At 41.0% G+C, this 20,460-nt stretch overlaps 1 protein-coding gene across 3 annotated transcripts in view; it reads right to left on the bottom strand.

Moving 5' to 3' along the window:
• The window catches only part of fynb (FYN proto-oncogene, Src family tyrosine kinase b), a 70,685-nt gene that overhangs the window by 5,331 nt on the left and 44,894 nt on the right, over window positions 1-20,460 (bottom strand). Inside the window, exons 4-12 of one of the 3 annotated variants that reach the window (XM_018699692.2) lie at window positions 18,568-18,664; window positions 11,578-11,676; window positions 10,047-10,150; window positions 9,765-9,914; window positions 5,783-5,947; window positions 5,313-5,468; window positions 3,824-4,003; window positions 2,552-2,628; window positions 777-930 (exon numbers count right to left, since the gene is read on the bottom strand). In XM_018699692.2, the coding sequence (XP_018555208.1) occupies window positions 777-930; window positions 2,552-2,628; window positions 3,824-4,003; window positions 5,313-5,468; window positions 5,783-5,947; window positions 9,765-9,914; window positions 10,047-10,150; window positions 11,578-11,676; window positions 18,568-18,664 (1,182 nt within the window). The remainder of the gene's footprint in view (window positions 1-776; window positions 931-2,551; window positions 2,629-3,823; window positions 4,004-5,312; window positions 5,469-5,782; window positions 5,948-9,764; window positions 9,915-10,046; window positions 10,151-11,577; window positions 11,677-18,567; window positions 18,665-20,460) is intronic. The other 2 variants (XM_018699693.2, XM_018699694.2) reach the window with 2 other exon arrangements.

The following is a 20,460-nucleotide window of genomic DNA, read 5'->3' as shown; positions in this document are numbered from 1 at the left end:
TAACACAGGTCACAACAGTGGTAAACAGTTACACCATTTTATTATGGAAAAAGACATAACAATTAACTGACCATTGATTGTTAATGGGGTTAACTATTGCTAAAGGAAACTGTTTACAATTGGCATTGCTAACCACTACTAACTGGTTAGGAGAAGATATATATATATATATATATATATATGACACATCATGGAAGATGGTGCCATGGATGACTGCCTCGGTGTGTTGGTGCACGTTCTGTTTTTACATTTAGATTAGTAAGTGGAAGTACATTTATGTTCCTTGTACATATAGTATTTGCTTTTTGCTCTTTACTCCTTACTCTTACTTCTACTTTTCTATCTGTCTTTGTTTACTATCACTGTTCTTTAGCACCGATATACCAAGACAAATTCCTTGTATGTGCAAACTTGCTTGGCAACAAAGTCTGAATCTGATTCTGATTCTGAGATACTCCCTCTCAAAACTGAAAAAAGCTAATTCAGTGTCATTATCAGGGTACGAACACTCTAGACATCTTCAGTCGATACTAGAGTAACATGTATTTCCTGTAACTCTTGGACTCGCTGACTTGGACTGTGGCTTCAGTGCTAACCATTACATAAACCATGTCTTTTTCATGTGAACCCACTGAAGGAATTTCCTCCATGACCAAGTGCAGTTAACGTGAATGTGAGTGAGTGGGAACATCAGGAATGTGCATTTAACATGATGTGTGTGTGTGTGTGTGTGTGTGTGTGTGTGTGTGTGTGTGAGAGGAACGGGGGAGCCCCACCTTGCCGAGCAGTGTATTCATTGTCCTCAATGAGCCTTGCCAGTCCAAAGTCAGCGATCTTGCACACCAGATTGTCTCCCACCAGGATGTTGGCGGAGCGCAGGTCTCTGTGGATGTAGTTCATCCTCTCGATGTAGGCCATGCCTGCTGCCACCTGGAGCGCAGCACAGTGAGCACGCTGCATCAACACTCACTGAAAAAATCATCCTGACATTGCTTCTGCTGAATACTGTAAATACTGATTTGCTTCAGGATACATATGTTACACATCTTTAGGTCCTACTTTGTATAGAACTTTCAAAATAAACTTTCAAAATATTGATTAGTTTTGGCTGGCAGAGAACGCGACATTACCAGCTACTTAATAAAAAGGATTTGGAGCCAAATTTGTTTAGGACAGAATCTGAAACATGTTCCATAAGGGAAAAAGCCTCTTGTACTCTATTAGGATTATGAAATGCTCATATTTTCCATTTTAACAGTTTTCCATGAAAAATGCAGTTGTCTCACAGGCAGAAAGGCCCAGGAAGGGTGATTTCAAAAGACGTGTTACCTTTATCACAGATGACTTATTACTTGCTAGAAATCTGGGTCAAAATAGGATGTGCTGCTACGGACTGACTGTATGAGTTATAAAGAAAAGGGTGCTCTTTTCTATGCTATTCTAGAAAATAAAGAACGAACCGTCAGATGATCTATTAATGAAGAGGCTGAGACAGACCCACATTCTGACAACTGTCATTCACACACTGGCTGAGTCTGGAATTATCTGTACTCTAGTAGCTCACATAGTTAATTCAGCACTAATTCAAACAGTGCAACAACAGAGTCATGTCATATATGCTACTTTTTGTTACCGGGGATCTCTTCCTTTCTGTTTTTTGTGACTGTTGCTAAACTCCTGACCAGTAAAACTCAACATTCTTTGTCTTTATCTTCAGATATAGATTTAGATTTAGAGTCGAAGGCAACTGGACTTCTTTTTGGATCCTTGAAGATTTTTCACCTCTCACCCGAAAGGCTCCTTCAGCTCTTTGTCTATGTCTCAAAATAAAAGCCTATCAGCTTCCAGCACTGATGTGAAAGTTAACGATGAGATATAAATATGTGAAGGAAGTGTTCAGTCTGACTGACGGTAATTACAAAAAGAGACACTGAGTAACAGTGGTGAGTACAACTGAAACAAACAGCTGATTAATCCATTAATTTTTCAAACAAACATTTGTTGCTTTCAGTTTCTCAAACTGGAGGATTCCATTTGTGATGGTAAATGAAATATTTTGGGGTTATGGACAAGAATTATGGATATGTCACCTTGTGTTTTAAGAAACTGTAATAGGAATTTTCTCTTTTCTATTGACAAATGAATGAATTTGAAAAATATTGTCAGATTAATCACTAATGAAAACAATCTTTAGTTGCAGCCCTACTGATGCATATGACATGACTCTAGTACAGCACTAATTCCATCAGTTTAATGAAATGAATTCATAAAGACAACAGGTGAACGTGGAGGTGTTGAGTTTGCATTAACTGCAAACAGCATCAACAGCAAATTACCAATGAACCAAATTAGACAACAGACAACTAAATATAATAAAACACATAAACATACAAACAAACCAGGACATATCTCAATATAACTCCTGATTCTCTCTGCAGTCCAGGTAAGTAAAAGGATTATGTTGCTGTTCATGTAACAGAAACACACACACAACTTTCCAGACACTACAGTGTCTACAGATAAAACATTATGTTCTTTGATCCAGGTGTACCTGTGCTGCCATGTCCACCAGGTTCGGCAGCTTTAACCCTCGTCCTTCTCCATCCTTCAAGAAATCCAGCAGGCTTCCTACAGTGGACATAAACATATGTCTCGTTTCAGTCCATGTACACATACACTCACTGAAGACACGTCTCCCTGCTCTTTCCCTGCATCCATCAGTGGATCAGTGGTCCAACAATTTGACAGCTGAATGTTTTGGAGACATGAGGTTTGTAATTTGCCTGTTCATCTTTCTATCATCAGTGGATAAACACAGGATGGGGGAACTTGATGTTGACCACAAATACTTTGACATTCATACAATTTCACACTCAATGGTTCTCCATTTAAAAACACATTCCCCTTTTCATCTTAATGGGCTGACCTACATGTGGCAGCCTCTGCATACAACAGACATAGTGATGCACATCAAAGTGTCCATTACTGTGCTCTTTGGTGTTTAATGTGCATCTACAGCTCTTTCTTGTGCGGTTTCTAAATTCCAGGCTTTTGGAGGATTGTTCTGCAGGCCTTAATCATCTTCAGTCTCTTTGAAACAAAGGCTTACCATATCAAAACTGTTACTGTTTCTCTGAAGGGAAAAGAACAAAAACCCTGCATACATGTTTGTGCACAGTGCCATAGATTTAAAAACAGAAACAGACACATATCCAGAATCCAGTACTTTGATTTAGATATTTCATATTTTCTTGTGCTAGTGTGGGAATTTTTTGTCCTGGTCAAACAAAGCAAAGGGTTGAGAACTAATGTTACTGGTTTGGTTGATTTTGAGCATAAGCTTTAGGCACAAAATATAACACAGAGCTCGGTCTTTCCTCATGTTCAACCCTGAGACAAAATGGGATGGCCTTGTGTGTCATGTGTTGCAAGTAGATTAACAATCCCCAAGGTGAATATCAGAGGAAACAGAGTCAGTCATAGTCAAGATATAGCTTTGGGTCCAAAGTCAGGTTCAGGTCTCAAATTTAGCAGCACCAGCTGGGACCAACTGAGCTGGTTCTTTAAGATGCCAGTACATGCCAAGTTCGGGTCTCAGCTTTAGACCCCTGCAGAACTCAGCCTCTATCATGGGACACAATGAACTGCAGTCTGAAGGTGCTGCTGCTGGGGCTTTAAATTCAGGTCTGGTTTTAATTTGACATTTTCATTTCTGTTCTGTTTTCTGTTTGGTAAGACAGAGGGGAAATTTAAATAACTAAATACATGCCATGTTAGTGAGTGGTGTGTATATATGGACATATTTGTGTGTGTGTTCATCTACCTTTGCCCATATACTCTGTGACAATGTAAATGGGCTCCTCAGACACCACAGCGTAGAGCTGCACTAGCTTGTCATGGCGGAGTTTCTTCATGATCTGAGCCTCCTCCAGGAAGGACTCTGGGGACATGGTGCCAGGCTTCAGAGTCTTCACTGCCACCTTAGTGGTGCCATTCCATGTTCCTGGTTCACACACACATACACACACACTGGAATCAGCAGACCGCGAACATTGATTCATATTCAAGTCATGTCATTTCAAAGACAGACTTAACAACCCTGTGGTCCATCTTGAAGAGATGGTTGGTGACTGAGAGGCAATTCAAAAACAAGGGGAAAAGTCTTAGTTTGAAATGACAGTGAGGTAAACATGCAACGCAGAATTATATAAGGAGATGGTAGGAGAATCAGCCTGTCTTAATTCTCATGCACAAAGGTTATGCTGAAAGACAACTAAATGAGTAGGAGATTTAGAGGGGACCTTAATATGAAATGGTGTTTAAAAGCCAGGAGAGATCCAGCAGATCCTTCCAGAGACACAATATTCCAAAACAGGGGCAGATAATCCTTTGTGGGATGAGTAACAAAAACTAACCTATAAGCTCCTCACTGGCTGCGTGCCAGTTACTGTAACACAGCATGGCTATACCACCAATGCTACTGTGTCAGAGTTCACATAATAAGAGATGGACCTAGCAGGTGATGATCACCCTGCTGGGTGAGGATCCCAGAGGCTGGGTGTCATCTGGGAGAGGACCTATTCCCAATATCTGTCCAGCTGCTCAATGTCATGTTCTGCAACATGGACGTCTATGGTAAATATTACATAAATAACACATTATGGAATATGAATATAGAGAGTAAAGCATACAAATAAACTGATTGTGAAACTATTTAATGACTTGTTACAACTCAACTCATCAATATGAAGTATTATTTCATCACTTATTTTCATAAGTTTTATTTGATTTCACTGCATTTCATTATAGATGTTGATTTCTAAATGTCCATTTTAAAAGCCTGATTTTATTTCATAATAGCATTTTCCCCAATGACACTCTAGAGTATCACTTTTCATGACAGCAGTGTTGACACCAGTGCCAATCCACTCACCTCTCAGCCCCCCAGCCTGTCTTAGAGAGACCATTAACTCCCAATTTAGTGTTCGACCAAAACTTCATTATTATTATCCCTCGCTGCATTATGTTTTGTTTGTTTATTGATGTAAACACATACTGTATGTGATAGTGACAAGCTGAGGACAGACAACATTCTGTTAGTGGTGGTATCATGTAGCATCTAGCATCTAGCACGTTTCTAAGCTCTTGTTAAGGTAACTGCCTCCTGTGGGAATGTTGGAGAGGGATACGATAGCATTTGCTTTCATCTCCAATTAGTTAACAAAATTACAAATTGTTTCTCAGCACATTTAAATATACACAATGGCCCACAGTGAAAAAAATAGGTTCTTTTTTGGAGGGGATTTTCTTACCATAAAACACATCAGCAAAACATCCTGTTCCCAGCTTTACTTCCAACTCAAGTGTGTCTCTGCTGATCTCCCAGGCATCATGACTCAAGCCCACAGTGTCAGGGATGTAGTTCACACACACGCCCGTTAAATTAAAGCACAAACCATCCGCACTCTCTACAGGGGAGGGAAGGCAAGGCACACAGGGTTAACTACCGGGGAGAGGAACATGCAGTGAGGGACAGGGAAGGAAGCCACCTTCAGACTGTGAGAGCAGAGTCTCCTGACACGCTGGATGTTTTTCTAGGTGATTTTGGGAAGAAGGGGCCAGAAACCAGATGTTTTTCCCTGGCACCGCACCCCCTCCTCCAACCCCCCCCCCCCCCGGCCAGATTATTTGTTTGTATTACTGGATTCAGTCTGGTGTCTCTGCTGCTTCACTGTGGCCCTTTCCTTGTCACCTCGTCTTCTGGAGGCGACCGGATTCGTACCCATCCAGACCTCCCCAAACTGCCCATTCCCAAGACGCTTGATTAGCTGCAGTGACTCCCGCGGGATCTCCCACACATCTTTGGTTTTGACGGACAGGTCGGCAAGGCGGGGCATCCCTTTGTGGCAGGGAACCACCAAGCGACAGCAGAGCCCAGCGGCTCGGTCTGCGCACGCCACACAGCAAACACGAAATAAGAGCACAGAGAGAAGTGTACAGAGAATTAGCATAGCACCCAGCAAGGGAGAGCGCAGAGCCTCAAAGCAAAACTAGATACAAGGATGACAAGGGTAAACATGAAACTTCATTTTGCTTCCTGGGTGGTACACAGGCTGCTTCCAGGTCAGATTATCCACCAGTAATCAGTCTAATGCACTCTCCCTGATCCTTCCTGATCATCTAATCTACCAGAGTGCTGCCTGGCTGTACACATCTCAGCACAACTAAAATGCTACTAGGCATGTATCTCCAGGAACCAGTGAGACAGAGGTGTTTTCACAGTCCTAGCACTTTAAAGGGGAACTCATCATCACACATCACAGTCAGTTTACTATTTATGGGGAACACTACTCAGCCTGTGAAAACAGTTACATAATATCCTCTCTGGGTCTGGAGGACTTCTGTCATGTCTGAGAAAACAATGCCCACCATGATGTCATCAGGCGACCATGATGTCATCAGGCGACCATGATGTCATCAGGTGGGCTTGTAGACAATATTTTTTTTACAAAAATCCTGCGTTACAAACTGGGGCTGGGAATTTTGTTGAGTTGCATTAATGGAAATGAAGGATCCACTTTTTTTGGACCTTGGCCCTATTTCCAGTTTCTGCTTCTAATGTATTACCATTACATTCAAGTCACCTGGCTAGGCATTTCCAGAATATTTACAGACTCATCCAACCATCTAGTCCAAAAATATTCCATCTGCTGTGCGATGAAAAATGTTGGTAGTTAGCTTCTCAAGTTCTGAATGTTTTCTAATCCAGACAAAGACTGGTGGTGCAGAATGACGTGTGTTTTTGCTATTTTCATAAGACATGAACCAAAGAAAAATTTGTTAGGACAGACTACCAGGCAATTTGTAAAGACATTCATAGTCCCCAGAGGATGAATCCTAATTCATCTAGCACCACCACAAGACTCTAGCAATGCTACACTGCTGCAGTACTCTTCAACTGAAAAAGAGACACCATAATAATTTGACTATTGCATGGCCATGTTTAATCACCAGTAATATGTATTTTTACTTCAAATAGTGTTTTTAGTTTAAGTTACATGTATCTTTGCAGTTAGAGGCTGGTGTTAGTAATACTACACATCTACATAACACATTTATTTTGGGGATAAATTATAATAACTATTTCTTTCAGAGTCCAATCTTCTCCATGGTATGTAGCCATCTTGCTGAATGAACGAACAGCTAGTATGGGTGCAAGTCACTGTAAAAGTATAGACTATGTTATGACTTACTTTGGCTAATGGCATCTATGACTTACATACACTTTATGATAATGACAGTAATGTATGTAAAGAGATAGCTCTGGGTGTCAGTTATTCATCAGGGAAATGTACATCTCCAGTTGTGGTTAAACATAAAGATAAAGCACAGGGACTTTCTGCACCATGAAAAGCATTAGCAGCCATGTTTATTTAGGGCGGCTGAGTGGTACTCCAGCTGCTTCCATTTCGATCCTCTCTATTCCTCTCTGTATAAGGTTGTCACTTTAACTGATGACACTGTGTCATGAAAGTCAAACATCTCTTGTGTTTAGTCTAGAGGAAGTGCCAGTGTTTGCCAGTCATTGATTAAACCCCTGAATTAGGGCAGAGTTTCCATTGATACCTTCATGCTGAAGTCTATAGGACCTGATATCTACTGGTGGTGTGGGTTGGTGGGATGTGTTGTTTACTCCAGGGTGTTTGAGCGGGGCAGTAAAGATGAGATAAAGGACCGTGTTCAACCTTCAACTCAACCATTAAAACCCATCTGGCCTGCCTGCTTCAGCTGCTCTGCTCAGACATCACCACATCTCTAGGTCCACTCCACTGGCTGCAGCAAAACCTCTCAATATGTGGACTGGATCTTACTACATGGCAATAGCCAAATCTCCTCCCTTGGAAATCAATAAAATTTTATCTTAGTAAAAACACTAATTCAACCTCAGTACAATGAATGAATGGGCTGAAGGCAACACGCGGACTGCACTAAGTTTCACCTCTCATGTTCCTTTACACGCAACACTTCTACTATCAGCATAACTTTAAAGGTGTTTCAATTCAGTACACAATGGTTTGTGTGACTATGCTGAACCACCAAGAGTCAAAATTACACTGATATGAGCTCACTAATTTCTTGTGATAAAACCATTGAAAATGATCTGTGAGTAACTGTGGAAGCCCATTTCAGCAAAGAAAAAACAAAACAAAAAAACAAAACAAAGAAAACCAGTAATTTATCAATCAAAATCATTAGATAACACATCAAAATCAAAAGACAAATGAAGTCAAAAAATGTATGTCTAACTTTTCATCTATTTTGTTGTTTCTGATCTCTTCAGTTACATGTGAAGAATATTCTACAGTATATGATGCCAGATATCTGCCAGATATGCTCTTTAAAGCTCTTCAAAGACTGAAAAGTAGAAGAAAGCAGACAGCCACAGAAGCCCTGAAAGAGTCAAGGTTATTTGCAAAGGTGTGCTGTTGGTTCCATAGGTCATCTGGAGTGGTGATAAAAAAATAGAGGGACAGTTAATGTTCCATGACATAAACACATACAGAAAATCCATGGTGTTGATTTTAGGGCTGAAACGTCCAAATGTCAATGTGTTAATTAGAGCATGACAGGGGTGACATCCTTTTCTTAGCGAGATGGAGACAGACTGAGAGTGATATAACAGAACAGAGAACAGACTCAGATACACATCATTATTACTGCTACACATAGATACAAATAAAAATGAACTCAAGAGCGACAGAGAAATAAAATCATGCATTAGTAAAACTAAAATAATGATTTGCTGTCTCGTCCTGTAAACCTGATAATCAAATATGTGTGTCAGCAGCACAGATGCAGTGGTCACCTCCTGAGGACACACACAGCCAGGAGGAACAAACTCAAACTGAAACTCCCTCTGCTCAACAGGGTGCTAACAAACTGCTTTTCCACTGTGACCACAACATCATTTTTATCGACGTCTGCATTAAAAATAACTGTGAATATAAATAACTAAATAAAAAAAGCATATAAGGTTGCAAGTGCAGCTGATCTGATGTACAGCAGCTTTCTTATCTTTCTAGTTGCATCTCATGGTAAAAGCCACCTTTTATTCCTGTATGTGAAGCAGACGAAATGCAATTATATCGTGTAACAGTGTCTGCTTAATGCATTCTGGATCAATTGAAGGAAATGGACATTGGACAGAAGAGTTTAATACTGCTATTTGGGGCTTGTGTAAATGAGGCAACAGCATTGACGCTCTGTCTCTACCATAACAAATCTCTCTATGGCAACAACTGTCTCTTTTTAATAAAGAGTGGTCCATGCAGTCCATGTATTTTTAACCAGGGACAATTTACAGCCAGACCACTGAGAGGCAGCCTTGTTGGTTTTCAGGTCATTTACAATACAATTTTCTTTCACTGCTGTAGGCTTTGAGCTGCACAAGTCAATAGAGCTATACAGCCAGATACAAAAATTCAAACTAGGAGGAAAAAAACTGCTAACATGTTACAGGAGTGACGCCACCTAATCTTTGGATAATGAAAACCCTCAACTGTTCAAGGCCACATAAGTGTGAAGCTGCTTAATGGAGCTTTAAGTCTGGCCTATATTTACATGTAGTACATGTGTACTTGGATCCATGAATCTAAAGTGAATTTGAACACATCTGGAGATTAAACAGAACACATCCTAAAATTAACCTCCACAAACAAATGTAATGTGAATGAAAATATCAGTGAAAAGCGTAGTTTTTATACCTGAGTAGTGCTGAACCAGTTGCTGCAACGTGTCAAACTGAGCCCTGGTGGTGATGTAGTAGCCGCCACTGTCCAGCTTGCGGATCTTATAATGCTTGACGTGGTCTCCTTTCACATCGTCCCAGTCTCGTATGGACAAGGAGAAGGCCCCTGGGGGGGACACAGATCAGAGATGGAGGGAATGAGGTCTGAGTGACTGAACACCAAGAACTACAAACTCTTACACACTCTTACACACTCTTACTCAGAGTCACACAGGTTGATATGAGTTTGTGGCTTTACCCTTTGTGGTTTCGCTCTCCCGAATGAGATAGGTGCCTCGTGGGTTTCCAGTGGACAGCAGCTGCCTCTCTGCATCTTTACGGCCCAGTTTACCAAAGTACCAGCTGCAATTACAGGACAAAACATGTTAACTCAAACAGTAGATTTAGAAGGCCATAAAGTCAGTGCATTACACTTTAGTAATCTCTACACCTGACCAGCAGTGTACAAGATTTTCTGCTTTCTTCTTAGTCACCACTGTTCAGTCCTATACACCAACTTAATGATGTGTTACCTGAAAATCCTTATTAGAAATAGAAGACACTGGTTTAAGTGGAGTGTCTTAGAATAAGGCAGCTGGCACACTCTTAGTGTCATTATTATAATAGTCAAAGATGTGATAAAGAGGAACATGGCTGATGATGCACACATTCAAAAATGAACTGAGCCCAAAAGGCTGAATCATCTGCATTCAGGTCACTCCATGACGCTTTCTTTACCCCCACCCTCAGGACAAAATGTGCCTTTTTTTTGCCCCCTGATAAGTAAGGCTCTAAGAGGAAATTCTCACTTTCATATTGTGGGATGTCATGAACATTGCAGCCTCTAGGGACTGCTAGTGACACTTCAGAATCTTAGTTTTGTTGTTATTTCTCTTATGTAATTTCCTATACTGTCTGTGACCAGTTCAAGACCTACTGCCTTCTTCCCTGCAGACCTCTGCATAAATTACTGTCATGACACAGTTTCTAAACCTGGAAAAACTGTGAGGTAGAAGTAAAAGTAGAACCTTTTAACACTGTGTCAAAACATTTTAACATGAATGGAAGCTACACTGAGAGAAAAAAATGTCAGGAAATGTAAGCAGTATGACACCACAGTGTGTGTTTGATAGAAAGTAGATCAGTGCAGATAAGAGGAGTTGCTCCCTCTCTTTCTCTCAGTTTTTAATCCCAGCATGCTCCAGTGGGCTCATAATGTCTTTATTCAGAAACCTTATTTTGAGTCAAGGGTCAGGTCGGGGGCAGGTGGGTGGCGGGGTTCAGGTCTGTGTCAGCAGTTGATGCTGAGCACCCAGACATAACCACACACAGGAAGAGGAAGATTAAAGTAGGTTTATTTATTCATTCTTTTCCATTCATCATATGAATGGAACTTCATGGTTTAGGTGTGCATACATTTTCATGCTAAAAATGCAAAATGTAACTGTAAAATAAAAAAGCCCCATCCAGAGGATATATTTACCTCTCACCCACAGTCGAGCTGACATTTTACATTCTAAATCCATCCATATATAAAAATGTCATTTTATCGGGTCAGTAGAAATGTCCGCCCAGCAGGGAAAGTAGAATCTGTGGGATGACGGTGATCTTTTTTCCCCTCCACAGAAGGTTAACTCTGCACGTGTGTCTGTCAGTCTGTGGCTTTGTGTCCACTAATCTCAAACTACTTTAGAGCACATCCTAGATGAAAGTCACCAGTCCTGGACCAGTGTGCCATGGGTCTCTGAGGGGCACTCACACACACACACACACACATACACACTACTTACTCCTCAGCCTGGATAGAGTCCACTGGAGCCACGTAATTACTGGGAATGTAGCCGCTGCCACCGGTGGTGAGCGAGCGAGCATCCCACCAGTCCCCTTCACTGAAAGAGAGAGAGAGAGAGAGACGGGTTGGGAGGGTTGAGAAAAGAAGTACCACATTAATACGCTTTTATTTCGTACTATATGAGCTGACATTTTCTGTGCCACTGAACACATCAAAGCACAGCTTTAGTTTGACTTGCTCGCTAATACTGTCATGTGGAAGACATAAAGGAACGAGTGAGTCTGTAGTGAGTAAAACACAGTGCAACATGTGGCTCAGGAAACACTATGATCTTAAAAAAAACACACAAATTACAACAGAGCAGGATGAAAAAATAAATAAAATAAAAAACCTGTATTACCTGTCCCACACAGACATAAGCTGCTGTTACACATGCACTGTAAACCTGAAATTTTCTAGACATCACCCAGCAGAGCAATACTAAACATTATCACTCATGAAGGTGACATCCTCCGATTATCTCAACTGTAGACTTTTCTTAGAGTGAATAATACCACACCACAGAGAAACTGTTATTATTTTAACATGTAGAGAGAGAAAGGAATGTGAAAAAAATAAAAAGGACAAAGACAAATTATTTTTTATTGTTTTTGAATTTCTTTTTATATGCAGGCTAGATCAAATAAGCGAGATGCAACAAAGCTTTAGATGTGTAGGTAGGGATGTTTTTGGTCTTCAGACAGAACCATCATAGCTGTTTCCCCTGCTTCCGGTATTTATGCTCAGCTAAGCTAACCACATCCTGACTTCAGCTCCATGCTCTAAGGACAAACATGAGATCTTCTCTCACTCTTAGAAAGAAGGCCAAGAAATAATTTAGTGTCTGGAGTAAAATTGTGAAATTCTGTGGGGATTTGAAACATATCAAATGACCTGCCAATATGAACTTAATGTATGAAGTATGATGTTTTGTGGACTGTTATTTTATGTTTTTAGTTTTGGCAGACCATCTACATCTTTGTCACCTACTTTTTTTTTCTCTAGCCACAGGTTCGTGATCACAGTGTTAAACTAAGATAACCATGTCCTGACTGTAGCTCAAAACACAAAATCAAAATCACTTATCATTTCACAAAATACTGAACTAATTTTTAAAATAAACATATAGTTTGACTGTTTTATCCCACAGCATTAGGCACTGTGTTTTATCTGCACTCGATCGCTTGTGGGTGATGTTGGTGACACATGAATAGAAGCTAAGCTGCTTTGAGTGTCTTGAAAGTGAAAAAAGGGGCAAAGGAGAAGGAAGGAGAAGCTCCTTAAAGACCTCTCAGCCTGGACGCCCACACAGCCATTAGTGTCTCTCTCTGATGTCCTCTGTGCATCTCCTCCTCACTAACCACCGACTCTCATCTGTGCAGCCACTCAGCTGCTCATCTTCTATCTTTCTCCCTTTCTCACATTTTCTGCTTCTCCTCCCTTCATATTCCCTCCTGATGATGATGAGCTTTAAGCCCAAAAGTCCATCACTCCTCCTTCTCATTCATTTATTTTCATTTGGTCACAGTACTGGATTGTTAAGAATTGCATCAAAACTTTACGAGACATAGAACTTTCTTTAAAAACACATTCAAATTAATTCATTACTTGTGACATTTTCGATATTTGCCAGATTTTAAAAAGGAAAAGGGTAAGTGATATGGCACTATGACTGTTAATTGGCTGACTTTTTGTAAAGGTGATGACTAAAATACCAACATCTGACCACTGTGTCCAGCTTAGAGGACAAATCTCTTCTAAAACACATTCAGCCTGATGTGTTATTTAGTGTTTATTTTTCTCCTATTAATAAACTACTCCATTTTAAAAGGGTACGTCGCAACATGGAGATATTTTCAACACAGATACAATGTACAGATAATTGACAAATTGAAGGGGAAAGTTATCTTGGTATGGTTTTCCTCAATGAGCCTCTTACTTAGGCCACTAATTTGTGCCAGTGTCCAACAGTCATCAGTGTTTCTGAGAAACTAAGGAAATCATTAAAGAATAAGATTGTTGATATTTTCTATTTCTGTCATTATCAAGAAATCCTACCAAAAGTCCAAAACCAACAATAAATTGATCCCACTAACAAGATCTGTCTGTGTAGCTCCAGCCTGATATACTGTAGCTCATTGTTCTGTGCCATAGAGCTCCATTGTTGTCTAAAAACTATTAGACACACCAGTGAGCCACACTGTTGCACTTGGTGACATGTTCCTTTATTACCATGAAACACACACACACACACACACACACACACACACACTGCAATTCAATTGATTCAATCCAACAAATACTGGTCAAGTTCAGGTTAATATTCAGGAAATAAACACATTTTGAGAAAATGAATGTGTGCTTAAATTAGGAATTTAGAGAAAAAACTAAGTAAGACACCAAAATGCTTTAATTATAAATTAAACAACACAAAACAATGACTATTTAAAATCACAGAGCTTCCACTCCTGTCTTGCTATTCAGCATTTGGCCAGACAAAATCCAGTGCTGCGCAACTTCCAGGCTTCATTGTAGAACATTGATTAGCTCAGACTAGTGGTGCTGGACAAATGTAACAACTGAAACACAGTCTGACTCATCTTTCCCTTTATTAAAAGGACTGTAGCTTTAAACAGTAAATAATGAAAGAGTTTAGGCCAATCTCCCCACTGTGGACTGGTTTTATATAAGATAATATGCATACATCATCTACAAATACTGTCAGTAATGAGAGTCAGAAATTACTAATCAGTAATGCAAACTTTATTGAGTCTAGTTTGGCATTAGGATGAGAACTAGCAGAGAACTAGCCAGACCAGACAACAGGCAGACAGCAACTGCACTTATATAGCACTTTTCTAGTCAGCATCTAGAAGAGCTTCACACTACAGCTGACATTCAGTCATTCACACACACATTCATACAATGCTTATTCTATATGCTAAGTGCCAACACACACACTCACACACTCCGATGATACACTGGGGCAAATCTGGGGTTCAGTATCTTGCCCAGGGATGATATGGAAGAGCTGGGGATCGTCTATCACAGGGCTGACATATAGACAAACAACCACTCACACTCACATTTGCATCTAGAGTCACCAGTTAACCTGTATGTCTTTGGACTGTGGGAGGAAGCTGGAGCACCCAGGTAAAACACATGCAAACTCCACACAGAAAAGCCCCGGGTGAACCACAGTTCGTGCTGTGAGGTGACAGTGCTAACCACTGCATCACCGCACCACCCGAAAAAACTGAGATGTTTTTAAACAAATTAAACTATATATTTGTGACTTGTTCTGAAAGATTATAACATCTTCAGCAGGCACCAAAGGGCTTCAGGCTGAGTGGCACAGACAGGGGAGAGAAACTGGAAAGCATTATTATACTATTTCTTATTGGTTTTGATCTTTTCATAGGATTTGTTGACAGGTACAGTATAGATAGTGGATAATATCCTTAGCTAAAGCAGAAGCAGATAAGACAGTGGGCAAACTGAGGAAGATTTCTGTGTTGTTACTGACGTCTATGTTTACTCTCACTTGTACAGACATATCATTTATCTTTCCACCATCTCCCTTCTTCTCTGGCTACGTCATTCCTCCACTCTCTTCACACACACCGATATCCAGCTGCCTTAAGAGACAGGCTAGCAGTAGTAGCTTACCATCCGTCATTACCAATGCTTGCACATGAATGCACAATCACAGATGTACATGTCCTTCCCCCATCTCCAAGCTTTCACAGTGTCTCTCTGAACCACTGTACCACCCTGTGCTTGTTTCTATCACAGCCCTGACACACCAGGAGGGAATGTCTTTGGGTGTGTGAGACAGAGACAAGGGGGTAGAGGGAGAGGGAGGAGAGGCGTTGTTGGTCCTTCATTTATGCTGAATAAAGCCACGGTTGACGATCGCCTGGGGATGACATCCCAGGCAGAAACCGGCCCGCTTCCCTTTCTTTATAGAGGATCCCTCAGGAGGGGAGGGAGGGACTCAACAATCTGCCTTCTGAGGGAAAAAAGTATGCTGGAGTGAGAGGATGTGTTTGTGCGGTATGTGTCGGTATGTGTGTTTGCATGAAGCCGGAGAGACATAAACAGACAGGGCGGGGTGGGCCCCAGTCTGTCCCACTGCCTCTTTTGTCTCCAGAAACAAACCCCCTTAAACCAACCCTGCTCCACCACAAAAAGACAGAGAACAACAAGAGTAAACAAAGAACCTCCCTCCTGTCTCCACATGGATTCAAATCCTCTCTCCACATGGTGACTGCTGATGAGAGAATAATTAAACACAGGACTGTGTTGACTGAAAGGAGTCATAGTACAGCAACATTCACAACACCACAGCATGTCTATTCATAGCCTGCAGTTGAATCAGAACAATACTTATTTAATTTACTTACAGTGCAGACTTGTAGCATTCAGTAAAAACAGGAGCCATTTCTTGATTGTGTCTGAAGAAGCTACACAATAACCCGCTCCTGGTGGGTTATAAACAGCCTGAGCTGAATGCAGCGCTTATAAACATTCAGAGATGGAAGCCTGTTTCCTGGAGGATGCCACCACAAAACAAAAAGGGACAACACTGCCGTCTGTCAGCTCAGGCAGTACTGGGATCTCTGGTGGCCCCGCTTCACATGAGCCCTGCCTGTGTGGGCATCTGTCATTCACTTTCATGCCAGTTCTGACAGGCTGGAGCAGATGAAGATTTTAGGGCATTTTTTTTTTTTTTTTTGCCTTTGTCCAGCAGAGGTCAGTCTGGCTGGCTAGAAGAAGCCCAGTCTGCATTAGAGGCTGGTTCAAAGAGCCAGGTGTGGGCGGATAGAGGGAGGTGGAGAAAAGAGAAGGGAGAGGGGAGAAGAGGCGAAGATGCAGCTCTGTCTGGCTCCTGCTGAGGAGGAGGAGAAGAGAGAGAGGAGGAGGTGGAGGGAATCTGGGCTCTAATGATGGTGTCTTCCTGCTCTGGCTGAGACCCAGCAGGGACCCAGGTGTGTGGTGGAATGTGCAAGACCCCGGCTGGGACAGGATGCTAACTGGGTGTGGTGAGGAGGAAGACTGACCTTACTGGGCCAAAGGCTAAGGCGACAGGCAGCCATGTACAGTACAGTACAGTTTTTACAATTCGTAAGGTTTATACATCTGCCATAAGCATTAACAATTTATATTTGAGATACTGCATGTTTGTGTGAAAGCAATGTTCCTGCTTGATTAGACTGAAGCATTAACAAAGTCACTATAGTGCTGTTATAATAACATTACTTTGACTAATATTAGAAAACCATGCACCATCACAGCCAAGGGTGTGATTTCCACTGCTGATACCTGGGAAAACGTGCACTTTGTGAGTTTTTTTGCCCTGGATTTCACCTCTCAATCAGTCTGCCCTACTTGAACCAGGGCCTGGATCTTAGAGATACTGAGATAAGGATTCTAAGCACCCAAAGCACCCCACTGACAGGTCTGTAATTTCTGAGAAAGAACTATGTGCTTTGGTAGAAACTACAAGGAGGATAAGAATTTCTTTGAAAAAAGTTCAATTTAAATCCAAGTTAATATTCATTCATTTTTCATTTATTATTGGAAATATAATAATTCATACTGCACATGTTGAATTGTATGCTTGACTCTCTAGATTATGCTAGCAATAAATTGGAATTAATTACTTGGAAATGTAACAACTGACTCACATTCTCCACTTTCCCTATAATTAGAAGCAAATTACATGATTCTTTCCAGGAAAGCTCTTTGAAGCTTATTATTAGATTTCTTTTTTTTTTCTTCTGTTTCTGTTATTTCATTTACTTACTACTTACTTTGTCCTCAGTGCTCCCCATTAGTTTGCCAATACTTTGCTCCCTTTCTTCTCCTTATAATGTGGGACAAAGGCAGGTGCATGCACACAACCTTGTGCACCTATCTTTGAGGGGTACCGTCATTGACATAATGTCAATCCACTGTTCATATATTCATCTATGTGCACAGAAATCAGAGATGTATCAGTGTAGTCACCACTACATACAGGTAATCATCCAGATTATCAAACAGTGGAGTCATAGTAAACCTGTTGTTAGTATGTGGACCGGGCAGCCTAATTACAATCAAATCTATGGGACCAGAGCACAGTCTCCAAGCATCCTCAAATGTTGTCATTGCACCACCGCACAAACAGACAGACAGGCAGCTGAGGTTCACTCCAGTAGGACGACACACAGCCTCATGCAGACAGAAAGAAAATGAAAACCATCCCCAAGCTCAGGCTAAGATGGTTAAAATGCTGGCAGATGATTATACCTCTCCTCTCTCTCTCTCTCTCACACACACACACACACAGAGTCATCTGCAGTGCTGCTGACTGGAGGAAAGACTAGCCAACATCATTGTGGGTGTAACAGGGCACTTCCTGTCCAAGTTCAGAGGGAAGTCTTGAAGGAACACCACACTCATCACTGCTGGCTGGAAACCCTGCTCCACCCTTTGTGAACCTTAAATTGTTTGCTGCTGATTGTCATGTTTCATGTTCAAGCCACTACTTTTAACTCTGCAGCCTTTAACATTGTGCCCTATATAAAGCAGCTGCCAATCCTGACAGTCCTTCCAATTTCCACTTGGACTTAGGCCTTTTTTCTTGTGTCAAATGATTCAGCTTTGGGGGTTGACGGGTTAGGGTTGGTTGGTTGTAACAGATGAACATGTTTTTTTTTATAGCTTTGTTGTTCCACAAAATGAGGAACTGCTGACTTATTTTGGGTTCTAGCATGCTCTGGATTATGATACCAAAACACTTCATTTTTGTGCACAAGCTGCTACTTTTACCTCAGCTGAAATGTGAAGCCCTGTCTGCTCCCCTCCTAGCAGCTAACACCATCCCCTTTAAGACAGTGATAAAAGGGGAATCTTGTATTCTTCCCAAGTGCAGAAAGTCTGATAAGCAGCTGCAGCTACTTACGTGCTGTTGATAATCTGGAACCTTTCTCCTTTCCTGAAGCTAAGGTCGTCTTCTGTCCGCGCCTCGTAGTCGTAAAGTGCCACAAAGAGGGTGACTCCTGCAGAAGTGATAAAAACTCAGGGTTAGCACTCAGCAGATTAGAGAGTGAAAATGAAGGCTCAAAACTGACTGACAGAGCACTGGAAAGCTCCGGTACATTGAATGAATCTGGTCATTTGTCAGTTGTGTTGACACTGATGGGAACTCAGATTTTTACAATTGATAACTCGTGACAATTTCCTAACGATGATAGCACAGTAAGTTTATTTGGTCATATTCCTACATCAGACATTTTCCTGTTGGAGGTTATATCTGCCATTCCTACCCCACAGCAACATGGCTGTTGGGGTAGGAATGTTGGACAGACTGAAAATATCTCAACAGTGGAATTTTTCCTACTTGGTGGATTGTAGATTTGTGTATGTTGTTGATCCCTGGACACCGTGAAGCAGACAATTTTGGTTTTGAATGAAATGTATTGACTTATTGGATGAACTGAATTTAGGAGTGTGCTAACTTTTGGTGATTCATCTAGTGGCCATCACCAGGTCAAAATTTAATTGGTCAAACAGTGATTAAACACCTAATGACATTGACATCATCCTCATCTGAACTCTTAGCACTAATAAACTAGTGCTAACATGCTGAACTAACATCAGAGAGGCAATGTAATGCAGCCAGGAGGAGGGTAGTACAGCAGGCTTTGGTCATTCACAACACTAACAAACACTTTTGTCTTTAGATGTGGTCAGATGACATGTTGCACAAGCTAGCTAGCTACAAGAACATTAAACCCTTATAATCACACTGTTATCACAGCTTTCCTGTAGTAAAACTGGCTTCATAATGGCAGAGTAACCTTTGCAGAGTCACAATTATTTTCACAAAATATCTGAAGTCACCCTGACTCTAACCCTCTTATCCCATCTCCTACATCTCCCGTCACTAATCCTACTAATTTTACTATCATCACAGATGTAAAAAAGAACAGTGGCTCTCATTTTAACATCCCCCAATAGCACTTCTCTTACAGGAATATTTTCTCATCCGTACCCTCCTGCTTATTGCTTGCTTGTGGCAGAAGTGATAAAGCAGTTTAGGCTCACTGTAGGATGTGTTAACAGATAACAGCAGGAGGTTAATAAAACAAACGAATTTGTAAAGAAGAGAAAAACTCAGACTGTCAAACTACCCTTTCAGAGGAGAACATTAATATAACAAAACAGTCCATTATGTGAATGTATGATAACAGAGGGAGAAAAACATTTTGTAACAAGAAGAACACATACTGTAGGTGTGGGATCTCACTGGTCAAACTGAACCACTGCATCTGGGTCTCAGTTCAGTACTGCTTCAGTTTAATTAAGGCAAAAATGTAAAATTACAATTCACTGTGTGTTTCTCTTAATAAGTGCATCAGCTAAAACATCCCTATAACAGTTTCAGTGGCTTTAGAAAGGTATATTGTCCCATGTAAGATTGATAGGGAGAAAACTCTGTGCAGTATTGAGCAAGATGTGCATATTTCAAACAAAGGTTTTTGGTCAACAGTTTAGAATTAAAACCCCTTAGTTAGGAGGTTAAACTGAAGGTGAGTGTCTGGTAAGTCAAAGGTGAACCAGGAAGTTGTTTGTTAACTGAGACTGAATTTTATTTTGAACAGTTCAGGTTACCATTCGCCTGTTCCCACTTTCAAATGAGTTCAATTCAATTCAGTTTTATTCATACAGCGCCGAATCACAACAAAAGTCATCTCAAGGCACTTTTCATATAGAGCAGGTCTAGACCGTACTCTTTAAAATAGGTGTTTACAGAGAGAGAGAGCCAACAGATCCCACCATGAGCAGCACTAGG

This window comes from Lates calcarifer, linkage group LG7_1, assembly GCF_001640805.2.
Source record: "Lates calcarifer isolate ASB-BC8 linkage group LG7_1, TLL_Latcal_v3, whole genome shotgun sequence".
Classification (NCBI taxonomy): Eukaryota; Metazoa; Chordata; class Actinopteri; family Centropomidae; genus Lates; species Lates calcarifer.
This window is presented reverse-complemented; position numbering and strand designations above follow the sequence as displayed.